At 40.5% G+C, this 27,038-nt stretch overlaps 1 protein-coding gene across 1 annotated transcript; it reads right to left on the bottom strand.

Moving 5' to 3' along the window:
• Window positions 1–6,908: 6,908 nt before the first annotated feature.
• LOC131239602 (uncharacterized) lies at window positions 6,909–21,809 on the bottom strand. The gene is made up of 3 exons (XM_058237378.1): window positions 20,507–21,809; window positions 8,631–9,849; window positions 6,909–8,150 (listed from the first exon to the last, which is right to left on the bottom strand). Exons 1-3 carry the CDS (start codon window positions 20,582–20,584, stop codon window positions 7,633–7,635), a joined length of 1,815 nt encoding a protein of 604 aa, XP_058093361.1. The 5' UTR covers window positions 20,585–21,809; the 3' UTR covers window positions 6,909–7,632.
• Window positions 21,810–27,038: the final 5,229 nt, after the last annotated feature.

The raw sequence follows: 27,038 nt of genomic DNA, 5'->3' as shown, positions 1-27,038 counted from the left end.
TGATGGTAAGGTAGAGCTAGAAGAAGTGGAATATAGTAGTTTGATATATCAATTAGGTCCATTCATCTAGTGGACCTGACATGGATGGTTTATGTTTCAAAAGATAAATTACTAAACAATCCTATCCATTTGATTGGTGGCTTTCAAAGCGATGGGATGATCGGAAATGAAATTGTGATTATTCCATTATTTGAAAGGAGTTTCTTGATTTGTTCATTTAACTTTTGTCTCCAACCATCCAAGCTCAGCTTTTTAAATCCTATTTCATGATTTAGTTGAAATATGACCTCATATTTTTCTTGGCAGAAGTTGAGGGGGCGTTTGGATTGTAAGTTACTTTAGATAAGCTACTTATGCTACAAGTTGCCTATTCCAATTTCTACTTATTAGTAGATAAGTTTGTTTGGTAAATAACATACTTATAAGTCAAAAACAAAAAAATGCATGTTTGGTTTTCAACATCATAAGTATTTATTCCCAAGTCTGTTTAGTCTCCCTCATCCATCATGTGGGGGCCGACTTTTGATGTGGACTGTTCATTATGTGGGCCTCACCTTTGATGGGTGCCATCCATCATATGGGGCCCACTTTGGATGTGGGTCATTCATTATTACGAGCTGACTATTAGTATGCATTGTCCATTATGTAGGGCCTGATTTTGGACATCCATCATGTGGGGCCCACCATCAATGGTATTGTCCATCATGTGGGGGTCATCTTCAATATCCACCACCCATTATGTGGAGGCCACCTTTGATGTGGATTGTCCTCCATGCGGCCCCCACCTCTGATGTGGGCCGTTCATCATGGGGTGCTTGCTTTGGATGCGGGTCATTCATCAGTTGTATCAATAGATTTGTCAACAGTAGATCTCCAATGTGAGAACATGGCATAAAGATCCCATCCATTCAATTTGGACATCCGGTGGGACTAACCCGGATGTGCAAGATCCTCGCCATTTATCAGGTAGGCTCTATCATGTACCCTACTCCAAAAGATCAGGCTGTTCCATTGTCCACATCAATGCACACATGTGGGCCATTCAATGAAAGTACTGACTTTGTTTTTGACGGTTGATCTGTGGCCCGTACGTGGATAGTTTGTAGTGCCCATTAGTATCTGTCTTGGTTGTTGTCTCTTGACTAATGCTCTGTTTTTTTCTCAATTGAAATGTGTTTTGGTTGTTGGCTCTTGACTATTGCTCTATTTTTCTTTTTTTTTTCAGACTGTCAATTGTCCAATTACCATCCTCACTCGTTGGACAGCTATCATAGTTCGATTGCCTTTATTTCGGGGTCGCACCACATCCATATGATGGCCATCCGGATAAATGGTCCTAGTTAGCTCATGCATGTGCCACGTGGACAGAAGATTTTCTTATTGGTACTTTATGTAATTCGTGATTCACAAGGAATTTTCATAGATGGGATGATCTTGTGTGCCCCACTAGGGAGTTGAAATTAAATTTGCATTGATTAGACGATTGGGTGGCTCTTTTGACCCTTACCATCCTCATAAGCAATGGTCAGTCCTATTGTATCATCTATCCATCCTCCATTGGATGAATGGTTCTGATTTCATGAACTAATCTATCCATCCTCCATTGGATGAATGGTTCTGATTTCATGAACTAATCAGGAGTTCATGGCTACATACAACATGCTCCCTTTAAAAAATTCCCAAGTTGCTATGTCACCAATGAAAATGAAAGAAATTAGTTATTTTTGAAAGTTAGAAAGCAATATAAAAAAAAAATTAAAAAAAAATAAATAAATAATTATAATTGTCCATAAACCAAACTTATCTCAAATAAGTTACTTATCCACTGTTGTAAGTAGAAAAAGTAACTTATTTGTTGGTATCCAAACGGCCCCTAACATCTGGCAACCACTTGAGGCTAACCCTCAATGATGATCCGCTGAAATGTCTTTCAAGTAGCAAAAGAGTGAAAAATGAGTAGTTCTTTAAAACATCATGGAAAAGGGGTTTTTAGAATATAAAATGAATCCTTTTTACCAGCCAAACAACCATGCATCATTTAAAATTATGAAAATTCTTTGTTTTTAAAATCAGTTTTTTGCATGATATTAGGTGAAACCAAACAACCATTGGTTTTTTTTATATTTCTTCACAAAAACCAAGTTCAGTTCCCACCTTTTGATTGGTTTTTATATTCCTAGGAACTCCAATCCTGAGCTCTTTCTTAAGAAAAAGAAAACTTGCCCTAGGTTTTTGCTGGGAAATGAAAAACTTAAAGAATTAAAACAAAATTTTAAACTTTTATCACATTTTCCTAAGAAAAAAAGACGTACTCAACCAAACAAAAGTTACTCATTCTCCGAAGAATTCTATGCTAACTCTAATGTTTCTTAAGAAACATAAAAATCAGGGAATGAATTCGTTAGCAACCAAACAGACGAAAACTTCAAAAATCTTCTGGTTTTCCTCCTGAATTACAATTAATTACGTTCATCACCTCACAAAGCAGCCTACCTTTGTAAGATTGGTTAAGAGAGCCAACGAACCGGTGCAAGCAATGGCTCAAGGATTGTAATGGGCCATCCTGCAATCAAAGTAAAGGGTCTCACAAGTCGACCACCCCAATCAAGAGGGGCTCTTAAAGGGTCTCGAGAAGTCTTTAAGTTCTACCATTTGATCTTTTTTCTCCATGGTTTTAAACCCAGGTTAAACTAAAAAGAATGGTAGTGGAAATGGCTAGAGATCGTCTTGAACGGCTTCAAGATTAATAAATGGCATTTCTCGAGCGACGGATTTTTAATTGGAATTTGCACAAACCATTGGGTTCCCATCCAATTACTTGGTACCAAAAAAAAAAACATCACCGATATAAAAGGTTTGGTTAGGCAGTTGATAGACTGAAACAACACACTCACACGATGGTAAAGATCGGCCTCGCACATGTCTAGCAGCATGGATTCCATATGAATTGGAAATTAAATCACAATTACTATGGAGTCCATGTAAATTAGAATTGTCAATTGTGTTCGGCACTGTGCTGATGGAATTCGGTGGATAAAACATTTGCATTTCAAAGATAGAATGAAACGAGGTCATTTTTGAAGCATACATCATATGGATTCTATGAATTCTCACGTGGCCCACCATGATATTTATGTGAAATCCACCCCAATCACCAAGTATGCAGGGGCTCAAAAATCAGCCGTGTCCATGATTTAGGTGGACCACACCATTGTAAATAGTATACAGGGCAACGCTCACCCTCTAAACTATTTCCCTTCGTGTGGTCCACCTGAATCAAAGATGGGCGTGTTTTTATGATGAGGCCTAAATGTTAGTTTGTCATCTAATTATTCGAGTGGATTTCATACAACCACCATTGTGGGCCCTGAAAAAGTCGAGGGTGGGCGTGTCCCTCTCCCAACTGTTTCCCTTCGTATGGTCCATCTGAATCACAAACCTACCTAAACCATGGACCGGACTGATTTTTAAGCCCTATGGCTAAAATGGGTGACCCACTTGGTGATCAGGTGGATTTTACTTAAACATCATTGTGGGACCCTCTAATTCTTGAAGTGAAATAACGGCACAGAAGCTAACTAACGTCACCACATAGAATCTACAATAATCCATGTTGGATTCACGCACTGCCAAACGCAAAAACTTTTTACAAATCACACTGGTTACTAATGATTACGACCGAACCCACGCTGCCAAATGACCTCTAGATGACCTAACCACTGCTCTAACTGGAAATTAAACATACAGTGTACCATGCTCATCCAGCCATCAACATGGGACCAATTAATTCTTTGCAGAATATACTTGGATTTCCCTTCATGCTTAGGTAATCGGACAGGGGTCTTTTGTTGTCCCACCATTAAAGAACTCGTTAATCTTGGGCTTTTTATCATTTGAATGGTCCGACCATTGCTGTATTCCAGTCTCCAGGGAAACCTCACCACTTCTCCCTCCAACTTCACATACAAACAAATGAGTATGAAGGTTCATTCGGATACACCCTCAAAACATGTCAACAAGCATAAATAAATAGGTTAGTTAGAAAGCTTATCTAATTATCTTTCCAACAAGTGTAAGATTACGGTGCTAACTTCAAGTATACTTGCATGAAGCAGACTGGCTGCTGCCTTCACCCAACCACGATGCGACACATGTCCAACACTATATAGAGTGCAGTACAGCTGGCACTTCAGAGCGATGTCGCGCCCATTTCCTTCCAAATCCAACTTAAAAGGTCTTTTCACCGGAGTTTACCAGAAAAGGAAAAGACGCACCAGCTTTCGGTGCTGGTGCACCATCTCCTATGCCCAGTGCACAAAGTATGGCATAAGAGCATGCAGCCTTGTACCGCTGTACAGCTTACACACCGGGCTCTAGTGCTCAGCATGCCCGCATGCCCATGTATCGACACATCTCGTGCATCCTGGACATCCTACCATGCTGCCATCATAGTCCCTTGGAAGGCTGGCATGTGTCCTCCTCTAAGGGGAGATGTTGCTGAAATTTCCAAGTAGCCAGTGCACCAACCCTCTTAATTCACAAACAAGAAATTTCTAAGTACCCGATGCACCAACCCTCTTATCTGACCAACAAGAATGAAAACATAAAGACTCCTTAAAGTGACGTAAAACTATGATAGGACCCAAGAAGTGATGAGCCAAGGGACCTTTAGAAGCATGGTGAACAAACACCCCGCGCACCAGGCTCTACACCTGGCGTGCACTGCCACACAATGTGTTCTGCACTGCTTTGCAGTATGCTGTTCTAGACAGCCTGGAAGCCCCTGCTTTAGCCCAATGTTTGATTAGGAAATCAGACTTTGATTTGGCAAAATTGAGCTTGTTAGAAAGCTTAAGAAATTATCTTTCCAACAAGCCCTGAACCAACTCAATCGGATCTCATATGACCAAGTTATGGAGGTTCTTTCCAAACCTGCATTGCAGTCTACACATCCAGTTCTTTCCAAACCTGCATTGCAGCCTACACATCCAACACGCCGCAGCTATCGGCGCGCCCAAAACCTTATATACAAGTGATGTGGTGCCCCCAACCCATGTGATAGAAAATCGAATTGCCTCTCAAATGAGCTTAAACCTCACCTCAATCTGATATATATCAAAGCAGATATATATATATACATATGCACAGACCCCTGGAAGTTTGTGGCACACTCGTGTCTATCATCTCTCTCACAAATATGCCTAACATTAAAGAATTTTTTAATCTTTGAACTTGGATCAGTTGAATGGGGACCATTGTTGTATTTTCAGTCTTCAAGAAAACCTAATCACTTCTACTTCAAAAGTTCAGTTGCAAACAAACAAGCACGAAGGCCCATTTGGACACACCCTCAAAGGGGCCTTTGATGCCTAAACACTGCTCTGAGCCAAACTGCAATTTGTGTTGTGGGTTGGTCTGATCCTGCAAGTCAACAGATAAAGCAGGTGGAAACCCTTTCGCAGCTGCCGCCCCCTTTGCGATAGTTTTATCCAAACAGTGCCTAAAACATGGCATGGTATCTGGAAGGTGCATGCCATGTGCAGCTGTGTACAGCTATTCATCTTATTCAACTACCCTTTTGCTAAGTCCACATGCTCCTGCATGCTGCCTCACAAAAGATGTGATTGGCAGGGCAACTCAGTCACGCATCTGGTGGATCCCACTGAAGAAACATGTACATAAGATGGATATAGACTGACAGCAAACTAAAACTATCCAGTTTTTGGCTAACAACAACTGCACAGCAAGACTCTAGAGGTGTGTGTGGAGAGCCGAAAATCTATTCCATGGAATTATTTTCTTTAAAAAGAAAAACAAAACAAAAGTACATAGGTCCACCGACAAAGAAACAAAAAAAAACAGAATCACTCACATAGCCTCAACTTAGTTTACAAGAGATCTGGAAAAAGACTAGGGACCTGTTTGGTAGACACCTAAAAAGAAGTTATCTCATTTTACTTAATCATGATTATGTATCAGGCATCATGATTGTTGGTTATCAAGATTATTTTTAATCATTACCAAATGTTATATCACCAAAGATGCATTTGGTTGCACCAAAATATCATGAGATTTCATGATTTTGCACCTAATTAGACTGATTTCATAAAATTTCATGATATTTGGCGCACCCAAATTCACCCTAATACATAATTATAATCAACTAAAATAAGATGAACTCATTTTTAGGCGTGTTGACCAAACAGGCCCTAACAGCATTTTGAAAAAGAGTAACAACTGTTTACAATAAACGACGCCTAACTCTCTCTACCCACAATAAAAGCACCGTAAAGAGTCATTTTGTCCATGGCCCCAAAAATCACACTGATCAGACATCCCACACAATCCAATCACCGCCGGTCAGAAAAGTTATGGGCAGTGACCCACAAAGCCCCCACAATAAATAGATCAAATAAACAGCTAAAAATTATTCGATCAGTGTGATTTTGGCCATAGCCAGGTTGATTGACTATACACCAACTTTCAGTGTATGACCCGCCACAGGCTAAAAAGCATAGCTTACATACAAGTCTTATAAACATGAAGAATGTAGACCACTGCTACCCTGAAACTGCACCAAAAAGGTAAACACGTGTCCGCCCAAATGGGGGCTCATCAAGCAATCAAGAGAACTGAAACTTCACATGAAAATGGAAGGAAACAGCTTACAAGAGAAAGGATGAATGAATGGCATTGCCTCTTTTTTTTTCTTTTTTTTCTTTTTTTCTTTTTTTTTTTTTTAATTTTCTTTCCCCTCTATTGTACATTTCTTGTAATAAGATCTTATATGGTACAAAGCAAAATTGTGTGGTATGGGCCGCATGATTCTCTCAGTTAATATTGTCAGCTTTCATACAAATGAAAACCAACAAGCATGCTCTTCTCCTTTCAATGGCTTGGACTATGGATTTATTTTCTTTTGCAGTATGCAAGAAGGATCAACATCCTTTGAAGGTATCATTCTCATTTGATTAGTTACAGTCATGGGGGAAATCTGCCTTTTTTTTAATCCAAGTCCTGCAAGATGCACCAACCTACTGGAGAGCAAGCAATGGTACTGTTTGTGACAGATGATTCCATGTAAAACAGTTTGATCCCTGCTAAGGAGATCCAAGCGGTGGCAGTTGGAGAGGGCATGTTCGCAGACCGTGGGCCAACATGAGACGTGCAACATCAGGGTGGGGGCCCAGAAGGAACATGCCCTGACCCCAAAAGTTGAGCTAGCTCCACTCAATCTTGTGGGATTGTGTGCATCAGAACTTGCTAATGAGCAGTCGAACCTCTCTATTCTTCTTTTTTTTTTTTTTGGCAGAGGGCATGTTCACTGAGGACACCCACCTTATGAATGGACAGGATTTCACACACATTCCACGTCGGCATATTTGCTGTGAAGACACTTTCCAATCGCCTCCGCAAGGATCTAACTCGCACTTCTCAAACAGTTTAAAGACAACGTCACACGTATTATACTTACTGCAACAGGGTTGAAAATTCATACCTGAAAGAACAGGAGAATAATAACAACAGAATGCAGTAAGATAACTGGCAACCCATCTTCAAGACAGATGCTGCTATAACTTCGATGGATACTTTGAGAATCAGCATTAGGATATGAAGGGAATGCCCTCGGTATCAGTAAGGAATGACGTACGGCAAAGCATAAACATCGGCCGACTCGATTCGCAGTGCTTCCGCCCACACTTGTGGCGTTTTGCTGAGCACGTCGGATGCCACCGCCTTGGACTTCGAACAAAGACTATCACCACCGAACAGCCACTCCTGGTCATCAAAATCAGACCATTCCGCCATCTTGGGCACGGCAAGTATTTGGCTTAGATACTTAGAATCGGGGTGAGGCGGCCTGGTAGATGCTTCACCGTTCTCACTAGCTTCTATAGAGACCGAAGGCCTCGATACGGCCGCAGATGGTTGAGCTTCTATAATACCATTAAGCTTATGATGTTGTTGTTGTTGCTGCTGTTGCTGTTGTTCCTTATTGATTTCAGCCTTCCTGCTATCAGTTGCTGCTCCCTGCCTATCAGGGGCGCACTGGGTAGCTATATGGCACGACTCTATCTTCCTTCCGTTTTCCAAGGGCGGATGGGAGGAAGAAGCTGGCCTTGCCAACTTATTTGGCCGCATCTCATTTTCTGTAAGCAAAAGGCAGGTGGAGTAGCACAACTTTGCTAATCAGCTAAATGGAAAGTAACAGGAATGTAAACGAACAAATGTCATGAGAAAGATATCGGTCCACAAGAATCCATTTCCACGAAAAAAAAATGGCCCGCGTTTGAAAGATCCAAACCGCTGGTTAGCTGCCCACTGTGTGGCACAAAAACCTGACCTCCACTCATCTGATGGATCACAGGTGTATATTAGATGTTGACAGTGGGCCCATTTTTTACACGTGAAGCCCACATGATGCAGGCTGGTATAATTTTTGGGCCACTATATCAACACACCAATACCCACCGGATGAGCCCCTTGGATCTTGGACGAGCTTGCCAAAAAGGCATGTTCGAGCCATGAGTACCTTGAAATGGAACTCGGGCAAGGCAAGTAGGAAGCAACAAAATTTAGATTGATCTTCAAAGGAAGATGACCAAGGACAGCACTAAAAAGGGTCTCACCATGTATAAATCCATTTGTCTCAAAGCCCTTTCTCTTCTTGAGATTTCCCTCAGCACCAGTACTCTTCTCACTTTCCTTGGGAGGAAGGCCGGAGGGTTTGATGTTGAGGGTAGTTTCTACTTGCCCCTTCCCACTTTCTCTTATTTTGTCTTCTGTATGCTTGTGTTCGCCTTGCTCCTTCACCTTCTCTTTTTCTTTTTCCTTCTCTTTGTCCCGGTCTTTTTCTTTTCCCTTGCTTCTCTTCTCCTCTCGATCTCTTTTCTTGTGTTTATCTCCCTTTTTATCACTGCCTTCCCTATCTTTATGTTTTTCTTTCTTTTCAATCCTCTTCTCGGCTTCCTTCTCTGGCGGTCTACCCATCCCCTCAATCTTTCTTTGGTGTGTACCAATGTTGTTTTGAAAGATCTGGTTTCCATCCTTCTCTGTCGGTTTACCCATCCCCTCAATCTTTTTTTGGTCTGTACCAGTGTTGTTTTGAAAGAACTGGTTTCCGACCTTCTCTGCTGGTCTACCCATCCCCTCGATCCTTCTTTGGTCTGTACCAGTGATGTTTTGGAAGATCTGGTTTCCATCCTTCTCTGTCTGTCTACCCATCCCCTCAGTCCTTTGGTCTGTACCAGTGATGTTTTGAGAAAACTGGTTTCCAACCTTCTCTGTCGGTCTACCCATCCCCTCAATCCTTCTGTCTGTACCAGGGATATTTTGAAAGATCTGGTTTCCGGCACCTCTTCTCCCATCTCTTTCCTCCTTGTGTCCGTCTCTCCTTCTATCATCACCTCCCTTAACCTTATTCTTTTCTTTTGCTTCAGCCCTCTTCTCAATGTCCTTCTCCAATGCTCTGCCAATCCCCTCCATTCTTCTTTGATCTGTACCACTGATACTCTCAACCATTTTTCCAGTCCCGGTTGCTTCATCTCTGATCCGACGCCCAAGCTCCTCTGTAAATTTTGAATCCTCAAGCTCCTCGGCCCGCTGACAGTTTGTACCAAGCTTCGCTTCATTGTGACCCTCAGGTTTTCCTTCATTTCTCTTCTCATCTGATGTCTTGTTTTTGTCCTTCTCCCTATCCTTATCCTTCTTCTTGTCCTTGTGCTTTTCCTTTCGATCTTTCTTTTCTCTATGTTTATCCTTGCTTCTGTCTTTGTCCTTTTTCTCTTTACCTTCCTTCTTTTCTCTGTCCTTTTTCTCCTTTTTATGCTTTTTCTCTTTTTTCTTCTCCTGAAAATTACATTCAGGAGTTAGGCACATAGGCACAGGAAAATCCAGGCAAGGCTATAAAAGATGGCAGAACAGCACTAGATTCCAGTGAAAAGGATAAAGCAAGCCTACTATTTGAACAAGTGACAGATGTGAATAGCAACAATTAGTTCAGTCAAGTGGAAATGACCAAACTGCGGTTGCCTCCCTTCAGATTTATAACGAGGAATAGCCCTCAGTTGCAACCATGTTCCTTCCAACTAGGAAGAACCATAACTGCAATTTATTGCCCATTTCCTCAGTGTGAACATTAAGAAAGCACCTTCCCATAGTTTATCAAGGTTCTCTCTATTTATTATTCTTCTTCTTTTTCTTTTTCAGAAAAAGCTATCAAAATCTATTTTGTGTATAATTGGTTATCGCAAGAACCATCTTCTCAAAAGTGTGTTCAAGGTCCCAAAAACAACAATTTACTACACGGAAAGTGCATATGGAACCACAAGAATGAATTGAAATAAGGCTATCCAAGTTCTTCAAGACTAAACTTGAAACTAGCACCTTCAAGGTCAGTTTAAACATTCAGAAGTATCTGAAAGTAGAGCGGATCATTTTCTTTTTTTCTTTTTTTCAAGAGAAGTGGACAAGATCTTTCTTTTTAAATTCTGAGAGAAGTGGAGCAGATCATCAACAAACAGTTAAGAGTAAGAGTTCTCCCACTATATAAATGGACATGAATTTATTGAGATAACACAGAATTACCAGAGGATAGCATCGAATAATAATAACTGCATCCTCAAATTGCTCTCCAAATACAATGGTGCAGGCTTGGAAAATAATGATGAAGTGTATATGGAACCACAAGAACAGTTCAATATGAGACTATCCAAGTTGTTCATGTAGAAAACTCTTAACTTGAAACAAGTGGCCTCGAGGTCGGTTGAAACATTCAGCAATTTCTTTCTTTCTTTCTTTCTTGTTCTTCTTCTTCTTCTTTTGAGAGAGAGAGACAGAGAGACAGAGACAGACAGACAGAGAGAGAGAGAGAGAGAGAGAGAGAGAGAGAGAGAGAGAGAGAAGTGGAGCATACAACTAACAAACAGTTCCAATAAGAGTTCTCCCAATACTATACAGGGGCAGTGTGGATATTAGTATTTTTAGGGGAGTGGTCAGGAGGACACTGAGAAGATCAGGCACTGTCCTCGTAAATCAAGTTTGTCAATCTGCAGATGCTATACAATAACACACATGTTTGCAAAGACAGGCGATGGGCCGTGTCACACAGCTACTGGAAATCAATACCTACACCCCCTACTTCGACCCCAATGAATCAAGGAACCAAGACAATGAAGGATCCACCACAGACATGTATGTGGTCAACTTATTCAGGGAACAAGATGACAAGTAGTAGCCTATATTAGACACAATTTTTTAAGTCGAACCAGATTGTAAAACCTCAGAGGATTGAAACAGAAAATGATAAAACTTAGGATTTTTATAATCTTTTACACAAATCATAGAAGAAAAAAAAATCTGAAATAACGTTCATAAAATCTTTTTTAAAAATAGGACATGATCAAATATTCATTATTTTTTCCTTGCACATCATAATTTGTCAAAAATTGTTGAATTAATTACTACAGCATATTGTTTGAACATTATTTTAAGAAAATTCAAGCTAAATGTGGTCATTTCATTAATTCAGAGGTTTTGATGAAGTCATTACCTAAACTTTTAAGTTGAAAAACTTGACTGCATATTAAAGAGTAGCATTATCAAGAGAATTAGATGATTAGAAATCTTTTATCTCTCAAAAAGTCTAAACTCTCAAGGACAAGAAGAATAACAAAACAAAAAATACTTTTCAAATTGTGGCAAATCGTCAATTTAAAGTCTCATGTAGATATATTATATAATGCACATATCAACTTAAACCCAAAATGTATTGTCACAAGCTCCATTACTTCAAAATCATCTCCCCCACAATGCATAACGCCGTCACATTTTGAAGTCACAAGTGCAAATTCCTAATGAGGCCTTCAAAAATAAAAATAAAAAACTTCTAATAAGTTTTTTTTTGGAAGACACAGGGTGTCCCCACCTCATTTTTGAAGTGAGACTAATCCCTGCAGATACACGTAATCACCCACAACCACGTGTATCGGGTAAAGCCAAGGAGGGGAATCGAACCCTCACCTATAGGAGCAAACCTACGGTGAAGACCATTCGCCCAAACCTCGTTGGGTCTAATAAGTTTTTTCATTATTATATCAATTATCAATAGACCTTTGACTTAAAATCACATAATGAGACCCTAGAAAACACATAACAAATGAAAAACAAACTTTGAATTCAAGATACATGACAATATATATAGGTCTTTAAGTTGAAGTCCGATCCTATACAATCATCAAGCTTCAATGACCACCATGCAAGCTGCTGAGATAAGTTTTCAATGAATACTACTGTTACTGTATGAACCAACCACAAACAAGATAGTCTGAAGTTCTATTTTATGGTTAACACATCATACAGTAAAGTTTCTTAAGGCTAAGAGAGTGTGATCCACCAAAAATATCAAAAAGAAAAAGAAAAAGAAAGGAAGTTTCTATTAGAAGAAAACCACAAGGTCATCATATAAGCCTTATCCCAACTATTTGCAGTCAGCTACACGAATCATGTTCCACCATTCTACTCTGTGATTGAAATGCCATATCATCGATATTCATGATAGAAGTTGTGGCCACAGTTTCATGCCAGCTACCAAACTGACACAACCTCCTTTATACGGGCTTGGGACGGGCAAGGAGAGTGGATAACTCCTCACACGACAAGGTATCCATCAAGGCCAACGGTACATTCACCTAAAACTGAATTTGTGTATTCTGCATGGCGTTAGGGACAGAGAACAAGATCAGCCATCTATTCTTACATCGTTCAAGGTTCAAAAAGTAACTTCCCCAGCCTCTTTGGAGTTGGTAGTTCTGAGAAGAAGTGGCAAACCTCACCTTTTGGCAGGTTAAGTAGGATGGTTTTCTTGGAGTCAAGATTGCTAGACATCAGAAATATGGAGAATCCTTCTGTTTGCCATTTGTGGGAACTTCTGTGGGAATTTTTGAGAGTATAGGATCCACGGATAGAAGGTTATGACCCCACCCATATGCATGAAGGACCAACATCCTTTCAATGCCCCATACACTGTTGTCCTTTTCTGAAACAGCAAATTTCTATCATGGAATCTTCTCAACTTTACCTTTGGAGCTGTAGACTCCTTGACAGAAAAAGTTTGATATGTAAAGCTATCTCAGGTTTTCTCAAACCATCATTTTCGACGGTTGTAGGGCAAGAATTAGGTCCTGTATATGACTTTACAGATCTTGTAACTGCTTGCATTTTTCTTTGGAGGAAGATTCTGAGGGGGGGGGGGGGGGCGCGGGGAAGGGTCTAAACACCACTATGCTTAGAAGACCGGAGAAGTATGACTAAAAAACGCATACAAAAGCATAGAGCTCAAAGTCCAGTGGAAGTGCCACTCCCTTTGCACTTGGAAAGTATTTCCCAGTAAACTTCCAGAGAAGAATGTGACAGAAGATCTACTGTCTATATTTGTTCATACCAAGCGAATCAAAAGACATGTAGTGCCATCACATACTGCTTCTGATGCACCTCTTGGCGAGAAATTGTGGAGGATACCTGCCCAATTTCACCATAAACTGCTGTTTTCACTTCAATTGAGTGTGAAATTCAACAGGGTAGCACATGGGATGTCAGACTAGAAACCATGAAAGAGTATTTTGGACATGAACAAAATTGGCATCAACTCAAGTTGCAGAATGTGCTGTGAACCATGGCACAAAAGTGGATAATGATAGCCTTCATTTGGGACCTCTGTTCAAAAAAAAATAAAAAATATAAAAAAATAAAATCCAATAACATGGAGGATTACACATTCTTTTAGTACCTCACAATTGTTGACACTCTTTAGCCTCTCAAGGATGATTCTTCGTCCCATGAAACTCTTCCTTTTTTTAAACTATAACAAATAATAATGTTGAAACAATAGGTAACAATAGTAATGACTCACCACTCTGACCTGATTTAGATAAAAAGCCTCCACCACAAATGACCATAATGAATGCTCACGTACGGTTTGCCGAATTCATTAGGAGCAAGGTCTCCCTGACAAGTGAGTAAAACAATAAATGGTGAAACTCCAGATGGGATCCGCACAGGCATAATCAAGGGATCAGTGGTCTACCTGCCCATGCTGGACGAAAGTGAACCCTTAAAACAATAGCTGATTCCACCTTTCTTTCCACAAAATAGGAATGTTTCCATGACCAGTAATATATGGGTGTGGATAATTGTCATGTGAGAATCTATATGTGAAACTAGGTCATCAATAGCAGCACCACAAAATCTATAGCACGGAGCCCCTATCTTGCAGGAAGCTGCACCTTCCTTCCAAAAGCCAACTTTCATCAATATAGATGCTTTTTTTCCTACTCAAACTCACCAGAAATTTCTCCATAACTGGAATTTATTCCCATTAGACATTCTTTTGATATGTCTAATTTCATAATAGCCATAGATTTTTCTTGTAGGATCCCACTCAGGTGAATCCTTTTTGTCCCTTTTCATCCTCTCCAGGGAAATTTTAGAATTTTGATCAGAGCCACATAATCAAGTCAAATAGGTGAGCAGGATTTGTGACATGAAGCCAAAAGAGACCTATGTCTGAGACTAGAATGGATGTGTGCCGGACGGCATGGCCGACATAACATGAAGAGTACACACCAAATACCTACAAAAGAAGCATTGAAATCGATCTCATTATGATGTAATATCAACATAATGATTTATAAGGGTAGGTAATGAAAACGAAAAACAAAAAAAGGCCCCCCACAGGAAAACAAAGAGAAAAGGAAACCACAACCAGTGACTCTTGAGGAAAGGAAGGTATCTCGCCTCCATGTCAGTGCTGAACACATGATATACAAAGACTAGATCGAAACCATTCATTTGATGGGTAAAATAATGACTGGCTATAGTCCAAAAATCACGGTTATGGCAACTCTAAACTTTAATCAGTGGCAGATGGACACTAAAGGAAAATAAGTCAGCAATGGCTCACATTCAATCAGAAAAGGTTCAATATAAATGGTTAGTCCAGTAACAGCAATTTTTATAGCCAATCAATGACAGCAGAATGAGTGGTTCAGATCATCAGACACATGCCAAATGTGTGGTAAATGATCCGGAGGCACAAAAATGCATTGTCTTGAGCAGTGGATCGAATACCAGATAATTAAAGAGGGGGGGCAACAGCATTAAACTAATAATTTAGACAAGTCCCCGGGGCCCAACGGTTTCCCAATGGCCTTCTATCAGGACTTCTAGGAAGTGGTGAAAGGAGGCGTGGTAAACTTCATTAATGAATTCTTTGAAAGAGGTCTCTCAACTGATTTAGGGACCTCATTCATTGCCATTATCCAAAAGGTCACAGGTGTGGAAAGTTAAAAGGATTTTAGCCCAATTAGCCTCATCAAGGGACCATACAAAATCCTTGCAAAAACATTGACTTCTAGATTCCAAAAGGTGCTTGCTAGCATCATCTCGAAAAGTCAAATTACGTTCATTGAAGAAAGGCAGCTCATGGATACTGCTCTAATAGCTCATGAATGCGTGGATTCTCGCCACGAGGAAGGAATGAAAGGTATAGTTTTCGAATTGGACCTGGAAGAGCCTATGACCACATCGACTCAGACTTCTTAGATTACATGATGGCCAATTGGGTTGTGACTCTAAGTGGAGAGGTTGGATGTGGGGATGCATAAAGTATGCATCCTTCTCAATGTTGGTTCAAAGCTCTTCCAAAGGCTTCTTCAAAAGTGCTTGGGGACTTCAACAAGGGGACCTACTTTTGCCATTTCTCTAATGGTGGTAGCCGGAGCGCTAGGTAGGATGTTGGAAATAGGGCAAGAAGTCAACCTCATCCCCAGCTTCAGTGTGGAGAACGTGAGTGCTCCGATATCCCATCTTCAGTTCGTCAATAAGTTGATGACACTTCGCTAACTTGAGAGGCATATCCGAGGGCGGTGGACAACTTGAAGAAGATGACCAAGTGCATCGAGGTTGTGAGAAATCTGAAGGTGAACATTGCAACAAACGAGATGCTAGGGATCTGAATGCAAAAAGATGTGGTGGATATGTTGGCATCTATATTTTGGTGCAGAGCAAGAAAGTTTCCCTCAACCTATCTTAGCGTAACCCCCGCGCGGCTTTTGCTAACCGGCAAAACAATTATAGGAGGTTGTAGTGAAAAGGATGGAAAGAAAGATGTCCTCATGGAGGAGCCAATATTTGTCTCCAAGGGGCAGGCTAACACTTATCAAAGTGGCCATGTCAAACATGCCGGTATACTTTGTCTTCATTCAAGTCCCCTAAATCAGTTCTTCACAGGTTGGAAAAGCTCCGGCGGGATTTTTTTTGGAAAGGGAAGAGAATGAGAAGTTTTGCCTGCCAAGGTGGAATGAGGTGTGTCATCCATGGGGGTAGGGATCTTGAGTTATATCCACTAGTCAAGGCACTACAACATTAAAGACATTACCTAATTCATTAGGAATTCATTTCATACCCGGACAATGAGGTGTTGAGATATCTCAACTCCTAAAAGAAGTTGAGTGCTCGTCATGCAAAGTGAATGGCTTTTCTAGAAGAATATACTTTCTGTTTGTGTCCCAAAGCTGGAAGTCAAAACAAAGTGGTAGATGCTTTGAGTAGGAGGGTGGTTTTACTAAGAACTCTCGACTTAGAAGTCATCGGGTTTGAGGCATTAAAAAAACAATACAAAGAGAAGCCCATTTTTTTGCAAAGTACACGACAGGTGTGCGTGTGAATGGCCAAGATCCAAAGTGTGAATTCATTTCACACAATGGACATGCATTCAACGGTTCTCCCCAATGCATTCCCAAAGGTTTGTTGCGAGAGAAGATCCTATCTGAGCTACATGGAGATGGACTGAGTTGACACTTTGGAAAGGATTAAACAATAGCCATTGTGGAGAAAAATAATATTGACCTTGTATGCACCATGACGTTGAACGGTTCGTAGCACGATGCCGTTGATGCCAACTGTCCAAAGGTCGTGCAGAATATTTGCCTTTATATGCCACTTCCCATTTCAGTAACACCATGGGTGGATATTTTTATAAACTTCATTGTAGGTCTTCCTTAGACTTAGAGGGGAGCATATTTGATTTTCATTAAGGTAGACTGTTTTTTGAAGATGACCCACTTCATTCCATGCAAAAGGGCAATGGACACGACGCATATCACCAACATATTTTTCATGAAAATTATGCAACTTCATGGGGTACTAAAAACCGTGATTCGAAGTTTGTGGGCAACCTCTGACGCACTTTATGGAAGTGATTGGGGACTAAGGTTCAATTCTCTAGCGTATATTATCCTCAAATAGACAGCCAAACTGAGGTAATCAACAAATGCCTTGGTAACCTCTTGAGGAATATCGTGGGCAACAACATATCTCAGTTGGACTTGGCTCTAAGCCGAGTTTTCCTACAACAACTCAGTAAATCATACTACTGGAAAATCCTCATTTGTGATCATAAATGAAAGAAGTCCACATGATGTCCTTGACTTAGTACCATTACTAGTACAAGATAAAGTGAGCGAAGATGTTGATGCTTTCGCCGAGCAGCACACCCAAGGCTTGCTAGCTAAAACAAATGAAAAGATTGAAGACAACAACACCAAGTATCGAGAAGCTGTGAACGAACACCTGTGTGAGAAGATAGATAAAGAAGGTGACTTGGTTATGGTTTATCTCTGAAAAGAAAGGTTTCTGAGGGGAACTTATAACAAGCTAAAGTCTAAGAAGATTAGTCTGTGCCGAGTCAAGAGGAAGTTGGCTGACAATGGCTATAAAATCGAATTGCCTAATGACTTAGATATCTTGGCGACTTTCAATATGGGATATTTATTCGAGTGTTATAGTGAAGCACCTGACGTGCAAGATGAAGCCATTATCGATATGGATAAACAAGTTCCCCAAAAAAAAGAATGAAGTTAAACAAGTGTTGCGAATGAAGATGAGAACTAATAACACTCGATGGGGCCAATACAGGCAATACTTAGTGAAATGGAAGATCAGGCCTTGTTCTGAATGCACATGAATCATGAACGACAATTTGAAAAGATTGGATCTGAAACTCTACTGCTTGTATGAAGTGTCAAACTCATCAAAGTCAAGTTCTTTCCAACCCAAGGGAATGATGCAAGTCCACAGCGCACTTAGGCACTACAGGCCCACTGTAGAGCCTAGCAATAACATAAGCCCATAGCCCACCGTTACATAGCACCCAACATGTGCTGATTTTTGGACTCTTTTTATAGATTTAGAAGCCTAAATCAAGTATTGCAATTTACTATTTTTGAAAACTACGAGGGCTAATTTAAAGATGTGATTGAAGATATGAGGGAAATGTGATTGAAGATATGGGGCTGATTACATATTTGATTAGAATTTTCTATATTTGCTTTTACTATTGTTAGGCTTTTCCCATCTAAAGTAGAATAGATTCATTTGAAGTCAACTATGATTGATTTGAAATCAATCTCTTCGTTGGAGGGATCTCATTAGAGATTCTATCAGAGTCTATAAAAGGGGCGATAGTGTAGGAACTAGTCGTTCCAATATTTTTCTGAGTATGGATTTTTCTCAAGTATTGTAAGATAAGAAGTTCGATATCAATAAAGTTCTCTCCATCTCTACTCTAATATTCTTGTAGGTGTACTCTTGTACATTTCTTTGCAATTTGGGTGTTGAGATCTAATTAACTCGATAACCGGGTCACACCACTAATGACGAATCTAAAGAACTCGTGAGGCCGGTGAGAACTGGCATGAATTGGTGCTACACATAGAGCAAACTAATATCTAGTATCCTTCAATGGCCACTACTCCCATTGAATTTCTAAGTATGGGCTTCAAACACTCTTTTTCATCACCTATCATGTTGAAGCTTATTATTTGTACTAAGGTGGGGCACCACATTTCCTTTCTATTGCTAGTATTTCAAGGTTTAGTAGCTCCTGCTATGGAAACCTGACCATATTGGAATGCTCATGGATCAACAATGTAACGAACATTGTTGGACCCCTTCAGTTCACGATGGATGCTTCCTTGAAAATTAGATCAAAGAAGCTCTGGATTTGCATTTAAACAGCCTTTTGAGTCCAATAAAAAACAAAATTGAGTAAGTTCCATAATAGCATTGAATGATATAATGTGCCAGAGGGACTCCCAAAGAGGCAGCATCTTGGTGAGCATAATTAGACTGAGCCTCCAAATAGTGGAAGTGTTCATGAATGCCCCCACTAGGACAAGAATGCAATTCACTCTAAATGTTGTAATGAAGTAAGGATGGGAACGGTTCAGTAACTGATACTTGGGTATTTAACTTGTAAAAGCCAATTCCCAAGCGCTATGGATTGTTGAGATGCAAACATTACAGCCATTTGAACAGGAATAAAAGAGATTCTTAGGCTCTAGTCAAGCCTAGCAGTGGCTGAGTATAGTTCCTCGAATGTGATCCATTGGATAAGCTCACGAGATTCCATCCACGAAGATCGGCGAATGGCTAGAGGAGATAAGGGAGTTGTGGAACAGCTTCCCTATTCAGTTTTCTCACATTCGCATCGGAAGGAATGCCAATGCAGGCTCCCCTCCATGGGTTCAGGCCCTTGTTGGGTATTCCTCTCCCTTGTTGCAATTTTCTTTGGGGCCCTTCAGTAATAAGATTCCTTTTCCATCAACCAAGAAATTCTTGAACAATAAATTGACTGATTAACCTTGATTCACCCTTGCCTCCAGATATAGCTTTTCTGGAGATCTGATGAAAGTACTTTTTAGCTTAGGAGAGTACCAGCGATGTCTTGGAACAGATAGCCAAGGTGTGGGTCTCCATCATAGCATAGAATTCACACTGCAGAAATCTTTGAAACTGTTCCTCAGGGTGGAGTTTGGCCAGCTTAAGGCAGTGATTTGTAGACTATTCAATGTTTCTCATTTTTCACTCGCTATTTAATGTTTAAAATCTCATATAAGATATCAAAATTGGGATAATCAGGCGCCCAGGCATCCAGTGTCTCAGTCTTGAACCGAGAGGCAGAGCTCTACAAACAAATCTTAGTCCAATGAGAGCATCAAACAACCACGATAACGTTACAAAGACCTTCAAAGATATTTAGGAGGGAAAAATCATAAAAGAATATCCAATCAGAACATCCAGGACATATTTCCCTTTAATTATATCACGAATCATATGAAGTAAAATTCTTGTAAAGAATGTCAGGTGGTAGATAATAGGATTCATAGTCAAAATGCTACACATCCTTTCATTAATATATCCAATTCAACAAGGAGTAACCATCACAAAAAAAAAAAAAAAAATTGGTTGGGAAAACACATCCAATAATCTCATTTGCAAATCAAGTATGATATCTATAAAAACATATAACATAAAACATAACTGATTTTTCCATCTTAAAATGACCATAACACATGACAAATAGATATGGGTCATATACATATCCAAAAAAAAATCAGCATGAATAGCAATATAAACGAAGTTGTATTGGAAGAGGAAAAGGATAAACCTTTGTTAGTAAATCTGTGTCGTCACTCCTAGCCTCCTTTTCATATCCCGGCGGTGGAAATGGAAAGCAGCGAGACATTGCACAGGTATGGTCCCTGGATCGGCAATGGAAGCTCCTCCTAATACAAGCACTTCACCTAAGTCCAAGAAACGATGTTCCAGGAACAGAAAGGACTTGTAACCATGCTCCCATCTATGCACCACATCCAGGTGTTGATTTCAATCTTCAAAAACAACCCACGATCATCTACCCTCCCAACAACACGACGATCCAAAATCCTCTACCAACAGTCCCCGGCAGTGGCAATTACATAAATTCAACAAAAAATCAATGCAAAACAACAGTCCCCAGCAGTGGCAATTACGTAAATTCTACGAAAAATCAATGAGAAACTCAATATCCACAATTAACACACCAAAGCACTACCACGACTGATGCCAGATACACAACCACAAAAATCATACACTACGTATGCCTCTCTACACTGACCCTAATGGTGTTTGAGAAACAATGGCCAGCTGCAATCCGATCAGACCGTTATATTACTACCATCGCCTGATCAACCAAAAACCCATATCAGATTGCGAAAACGGGCAGCTCCCAGTGGCCAAAAGCAATCGCACCTCAGCAATTTCAGACACCTGAAACACCGAATCAGATGGCGAATTCACATCACCACTGATCCAAACAAGTCTCGAACACAAATTTTAAAGTGCAGTCTTCTTCCATGTCCAAAAGGCACAGACGGTTACCATTGCAGCCAACGAGTACTGGAATAATGCAATTTACCGAGCGAAAACATCAAGAAACTCGACCCCTGAGCTACTGAATTCGCAGCGGCCCTGACTGCCATAGAGATCCGAACCGGCGACCATTATCTGCGCTGGCACGATCTTGATCCTTGATTCAGAGCAGACCACAGAATTGCCGCAGACACAGCAACGATCCGGTGAAACCCTAGAAATCCCACAGAACGGGATATTTGCTCAAACACCCCCCAAAAGGGGGAAGATACGGATCGAGAATTGTAAGAAAATGGACGGATTGAACTCTTATTGAGAGAAAAAATGGGGTGGTTTTCTCAAGTTGGGGGGTGCTGAGATTCGTGTGGAAAGAGGGAGAGGGGCAAAATGGGAAAAGGAGGGGTCAAAATGGTAAAGGAAGCAGAAACAAGTGTCTGAGAGAGAGGTAGGGTAGCTATTTCAGACCCTGAAATGGGGGTGTTCTATCAAATTCGAGGGTTAATTTCTTCCTTTTCTTCCCAGTTTTGTTTCTCTTCTCATCAAAACCCTTTGGAAGGGAAGAGAAATCTATGAACGAATGGGGATTTGGTATTTATAAAGAGGGGAAAGAGGCCGTGCCTGGTTCGTCGCGCTTGACGTACAGAGTTTTTTTACATCTTCCCGCTGTGAAGCTTGAACGATGATCCGAGCCGTTGATGTGATGGGAAATAAAGCAGATGTGTTGAAGTATAATTTTTGAACTGTATGGACAATCCTTTCATTGTGATTGGTGGACTTGAATTGATGGTTGAAGATGGAGATGGTCAAGATCAGGTGGATGGGATGTTGCATCGGTGTGATGTTTGGTGAATTGCCAATCTAGATCATCTACCACGTGGCCATGGCCATTTATGGATGGGCCATCTGTGATAAACCTCAAGCGCGCCTGAGGCCACAGCTCCAAGAGGGGTAAAAATAAGGGACGCGGATTGGGTAGGCCTGAGCTCGGCACAGGCAGGAGCTCTGAGGGGCCACCGTAATTCATAGGTTTTATCCACACCGTCCATCCATTTTTTCATATCTTTTTAAATCATAATCACAAAAATGATCCAGATACAATCTCAAGTGGACCACACAATGTGGATTAAATTCTTACCGTTGAAAACTTTTTAGGTGCCATAGAATTTTTGGATCAAAATGATATTTGTGTTTTCCCTTAATCCATGTCTATGTGATCTAATAAATAGGTTGGATGGGAAATAAACATAACGATGGACCCTGGGAAGGTTTCAACGGTGGACATCATTACCACTATTGCTTCGTGTTTGTGCTCCACTTGAGCCTTGAATCTTCCTAAATTTTGGGATTATATACAAAATCAATATATAAAAATAGATGGACGGTGTGGATAAAACCTATACATCATGATGGGGCCCTCAGAGCTGCTGCCTGTATGGAGCTCGGGACAGGCGGGGTAGCATCCAATCCGTGGATCAGATGGCAAAGGAGAGAGAGAGAGAGAGAGAGCAGAGAAGCCCTAAGCACATGTGGGTTCGGTTCTCTTTCCACCCAGTTTGGCCCTTTCAACAGGACTCGCGCGACTGAGATTTAGAAAGTGACTCGCGTCACATATGCAGAATTGTCATATATGTACATGATCCTATCAATTAATAAGGTGGGTCCCAACATAATAGACCCCTTAAACAAATACTCGCTGAAAATATTAACTTCAAGGAATATTTTGTCTGAAAATAGAATGGACGGTTGATATTCGAAATAGCACGCAACACAAGCTGATGAACGCATACAATGGTTTTTGTGAAAGGACATGTCCTCTGGGGACCCCACCTGATGAATGGACCGTATCACTCATACGAATGGCGCTTTGCCATTTATACCTTCTCTCCACCTTCCCCAGTCTAACCATTTTCTCCTTCTTCGGCTCTACGTGGCACTTCATACCTATCTGTCCTCCAACTGAAGTGCAGATCTGTCCATACACGTGTCGGCTCACATCTGGAGAGAAGGAACTCTCCATACTAAACTTGCGGGGTTGATATGTACACTGGACGTGGTACATGATACTCGTAAACGGTATTGGGAGTGTGATTTGATCGTACTCGCATGCATATCAACCGTACTTAGCTGTCAGTTACGTGGCCCACTTTCGGAATCGTGGGTCCCGCAGATGGATAAACCCGCAATGTATCCACCATACACGTGTCCTTCAATTACACGAGCGTTTCAGGGCATAGTTATATGGGTTGAAAATAATGCACAAAAATATAATATTCAGAAAAATATAAAATTAAATAATAAAATATAATTTAAAATATAATTTATTTATTTGAATGTAATCTTTAAAAATAATCATTAAAAATACATATGATTAATGACCAAATTCAAGTACTTCTCCGAAGGGGCTTAGTTGCATAACTTTTCTTATATGTTTGAATATTTTTTATATTTTTTAATGTTGGATAATAAAAAAATATTAAAATAAAATATTTTTTAAAATAATAAAGAATTGAGAATTTTAAAAGTTTTAAAACACTTTTATTTATTTATTTTTACTTTTTAAAATACAACAATATATATTCGGACAGTATAGGATGCTTAATATACATACTCGGAAAATGCATAATGTGGCATACATTAGCTTGATTTAAATTGATTAAGTTGTGGTGTGGAATCCACTATCACTGATTAAAGGTCCCAAAATCATATTGATAAAAAAATCTCAGCCTTTGGTTCTGGAACACTTGTTTGTTTGAAATAGGAATGTTGGGTTTCTTTCATTTTAGCTGTCAAATAAATGTCCACCCATCTGATTTTCAATCGATGGCACGTGTGCAATTTCCTAGTAGTTTGTGGGTGCGGCGTATCATCGACCACGCTCTACCTGAGCATCAAAGTTTTTCATCATCCACGAAAAGTGACTTAAAATCAACGATCCAGAAAAGCAGTTTCTTATTAGCCTTCGCGTGGAACATCGGTGATCCTCCATCAGTGAGACTTTTTTACGTTTTGACCACACGAGATTTTGGATGAACGGTCCGGATCATCGCATTGTGAAACAAAGGGATTGAGGAGATTGGGTGAGCCTTAGCGGTTGAGATTATGGTCGAGCGTACTTGTACATGCGACATGTATGCGATGGTATAATCATGGTCACTGATGGACGGCTCCGATAAGAATGATTCAGCAGTCCGACTGGACGTTGATCAGACAATCCGTACGGTGAGTTGTCGCCAGATGGACGGTTCACTAAGAAAACGGTCAACGTCCCAAGTTAAATGGCCGAAAGCTAGTATAGTCCGGAGAGAACTGGAATACGGTAGTGCACATTGCTACATCCGACGTGGAAGGGTTATCTTTCAATCGGGATCGTCCATTTAGTGTGGCCCATTGCGGATGGAAGTTGATTGGAGATACACGTGGATTGGGTGATCCTAGCCGTCTAAACACTGGTCTTCAAATCTACGATGGAAGAGAAACAGTGTATGGTGAAAATTAAGTGCTGGAAACTAAAGATAAGGGCTCTCCATGATCTCCTTATGAGTGTGATTTTCAAAACATCACCCTTCCATGACAAGGCCCACTAATTGGACGCTTCAGATTGATGGATGAGCTGGCCACGTGTGCTGTACAGAGATGGCTCTACCATGTTACAGTCTCCAAGTTCGAATTAGTGTCATTCCCAGGTTATGCCTACCGTCGTGGGACCCACAATCAAGGTGACATTATCATGCCACGTGTACGGTAGATGTGTCTTTAAGTGTGGTCCGCAGGAGTCCCCATAGAATCGTGCGGAGGACAGAAATCTTCCCGCATTTGTTTTTGAGTTTGTTCCTACTGTACGAACCACTTATGCCCTAGGCGCCTTTTTAAGCCCACTTATTCTTACCTTCCAAGAATAAGCCCCTTCTGTACGGACAGCCTTTCACATGACGAAAATGCCCCTGCTTTATGAATTCCACTCATTTTTCTCCCTTACACTCAAACACACGTTGTAACTTATCCCTGTCATCCCTATTCCTCTCTTTCACCCATTTTCTTCAATAAATCTCCATAGAATCTCCATTCTACTATCACATTACATTTTTATATTCCATTCTACTAAGGCTACCTGTATTCGTTTTCTGAGAGGACATGAATGTATTGATAAACGTAAAATTGTGTAGGCTTTTTTCCGAAGAACGTGTTTCACATCAACGCACTCTTATTCTTCTTCTCAAATACGAATTTCACTGATACAGCAGCTATGTGAGTAGGATTGCATGCATTTCAGTTATAATAAATTTAGAACTCTTATCCGATATCCATGTCGACATAACCTGATCCATGTTACAAGTTTAAATTAGAAAGCTTAGGGGTTGTTTGATTTTCTAACTACAACGGTAAAACAAGGTAAATACGTGTAAACAGTAATTATGACTAATTTCACCTGTTTGAAATATGTGAGGAATTATATCTCGAAAACCGTTCACAAAAACCATGTTACAACCGATTTCAACTTGTTGGCCCCATCATTTTTTTTGTAGTTAACTTATAATATGACTTACTGACCGTTAGCACTCAATGTTAATTTATACTCGGGTGGTACCGGTAAAGAACCACACAAGTCCGATTAATCAACCGTAGGAAGCCAACGAATCCGCCCAATCACTTGAACATCAAGTTTAGCTCCATGATTTACTCACATAGGACCCAAATCTAATCAACACATCGCTAACTAATCAAGACAATCATAACTAAATTAAAGATCTAACCGAAGCCGAGTTAGTTAAGGCCCGGATCTTGACTAATAGACAAAATCAACCCTGTTACTCTTTTATCCTAAAACCGAAGGTTTAGAGCAATCATGACCAAATATCCACTTTCATTAGTTATAAATAGGCCACACTATGAACATAGTTAATCCAAATTTTAATCATTGCCCACGAGAAAATCTCAATACCTAATTCATTTCAGAAATGTCTCAATTTTCTGAACAAGTTCTAGACCGCTCATTGGTGGGTCACTAGTTCCAAAACCATAGAATAATGTCCATCTTACTGGGCTCAACGTCCATCGCAGAAGTCGGACCCGGGTACTATCCAGAACTGCTCAACTTGAGCCAAAGGACGAGTTCATGAGAAGTGCAATTACCCTGAAGAAAGGAGTTGGAACTTAAGTGAATTGAGTCGTCTACTCTTATGCAAAGTTAAAGATTTCGGACTGTCGGTTTGCAACCAAACTTCACTCGTGGAGTAAAGATATTTTTCTGCTCATATCCGTATAGCTGCGCCCTGATCGACTATCGATGACCGTTGAACAGACTTTTAATCATATCTATCGATCGACGCGTCTAAATGGCGGGCCGATTGTGTCTGTGCATAGATCATCACTAGGGCCAACTATCCAACGGTAGGTGTTGACTCCTACACCCCATAGTGGGCCTTAGAGGCTAGAAAAACCCTCCTATAGGGTTAGTATAGTAAAAACCCAACACTTAGGGCCATTTGCACCAAATCTGACATTATAAAAGAGGCTTCTTTGAGGCACCCCTCTCCTCATTCGAATTTGCCCTAGAGAAAGGAAAGAGAGAAGAGAGAAAGGAGAGAAGAAAAAGAGGAGAGTAAAGGGAGGAAGGGTGAGTGAAGAAGGGAGAGAAGGTGGACCATAGGGCAAGGTGGGGACCAAGAGAAGTCGATCCTTACAATAGGGCTCTTCACGAGTCAAGCTAGCTCGAAAGGTCGCTCGACTCGGCTCGAGTCGGCCTCGGATTAACTTGGCTTGAATAGCCGATTCGAGCCAAGCCAAGCTAG

This window comes from Magnolia sinica, chromosome 3, assembly GCF_029962835.1.
Source record: "Magnolia sinica isolate HGM2019 chromosome 3, MsV1, whole genome shotgun sequence".
NCBI classification, from domain to species: Eukaryota; Viridiplantae; Streptophyta; class Magnoliopsida; order Magnoliales; family Magnoliaceae; genus Magnolia; species Magnolia sinica.
Note: the sequence above shows the minus strand (reverse complement) of the source record. Positions and strands in the feature narration are given on the sequence as shown.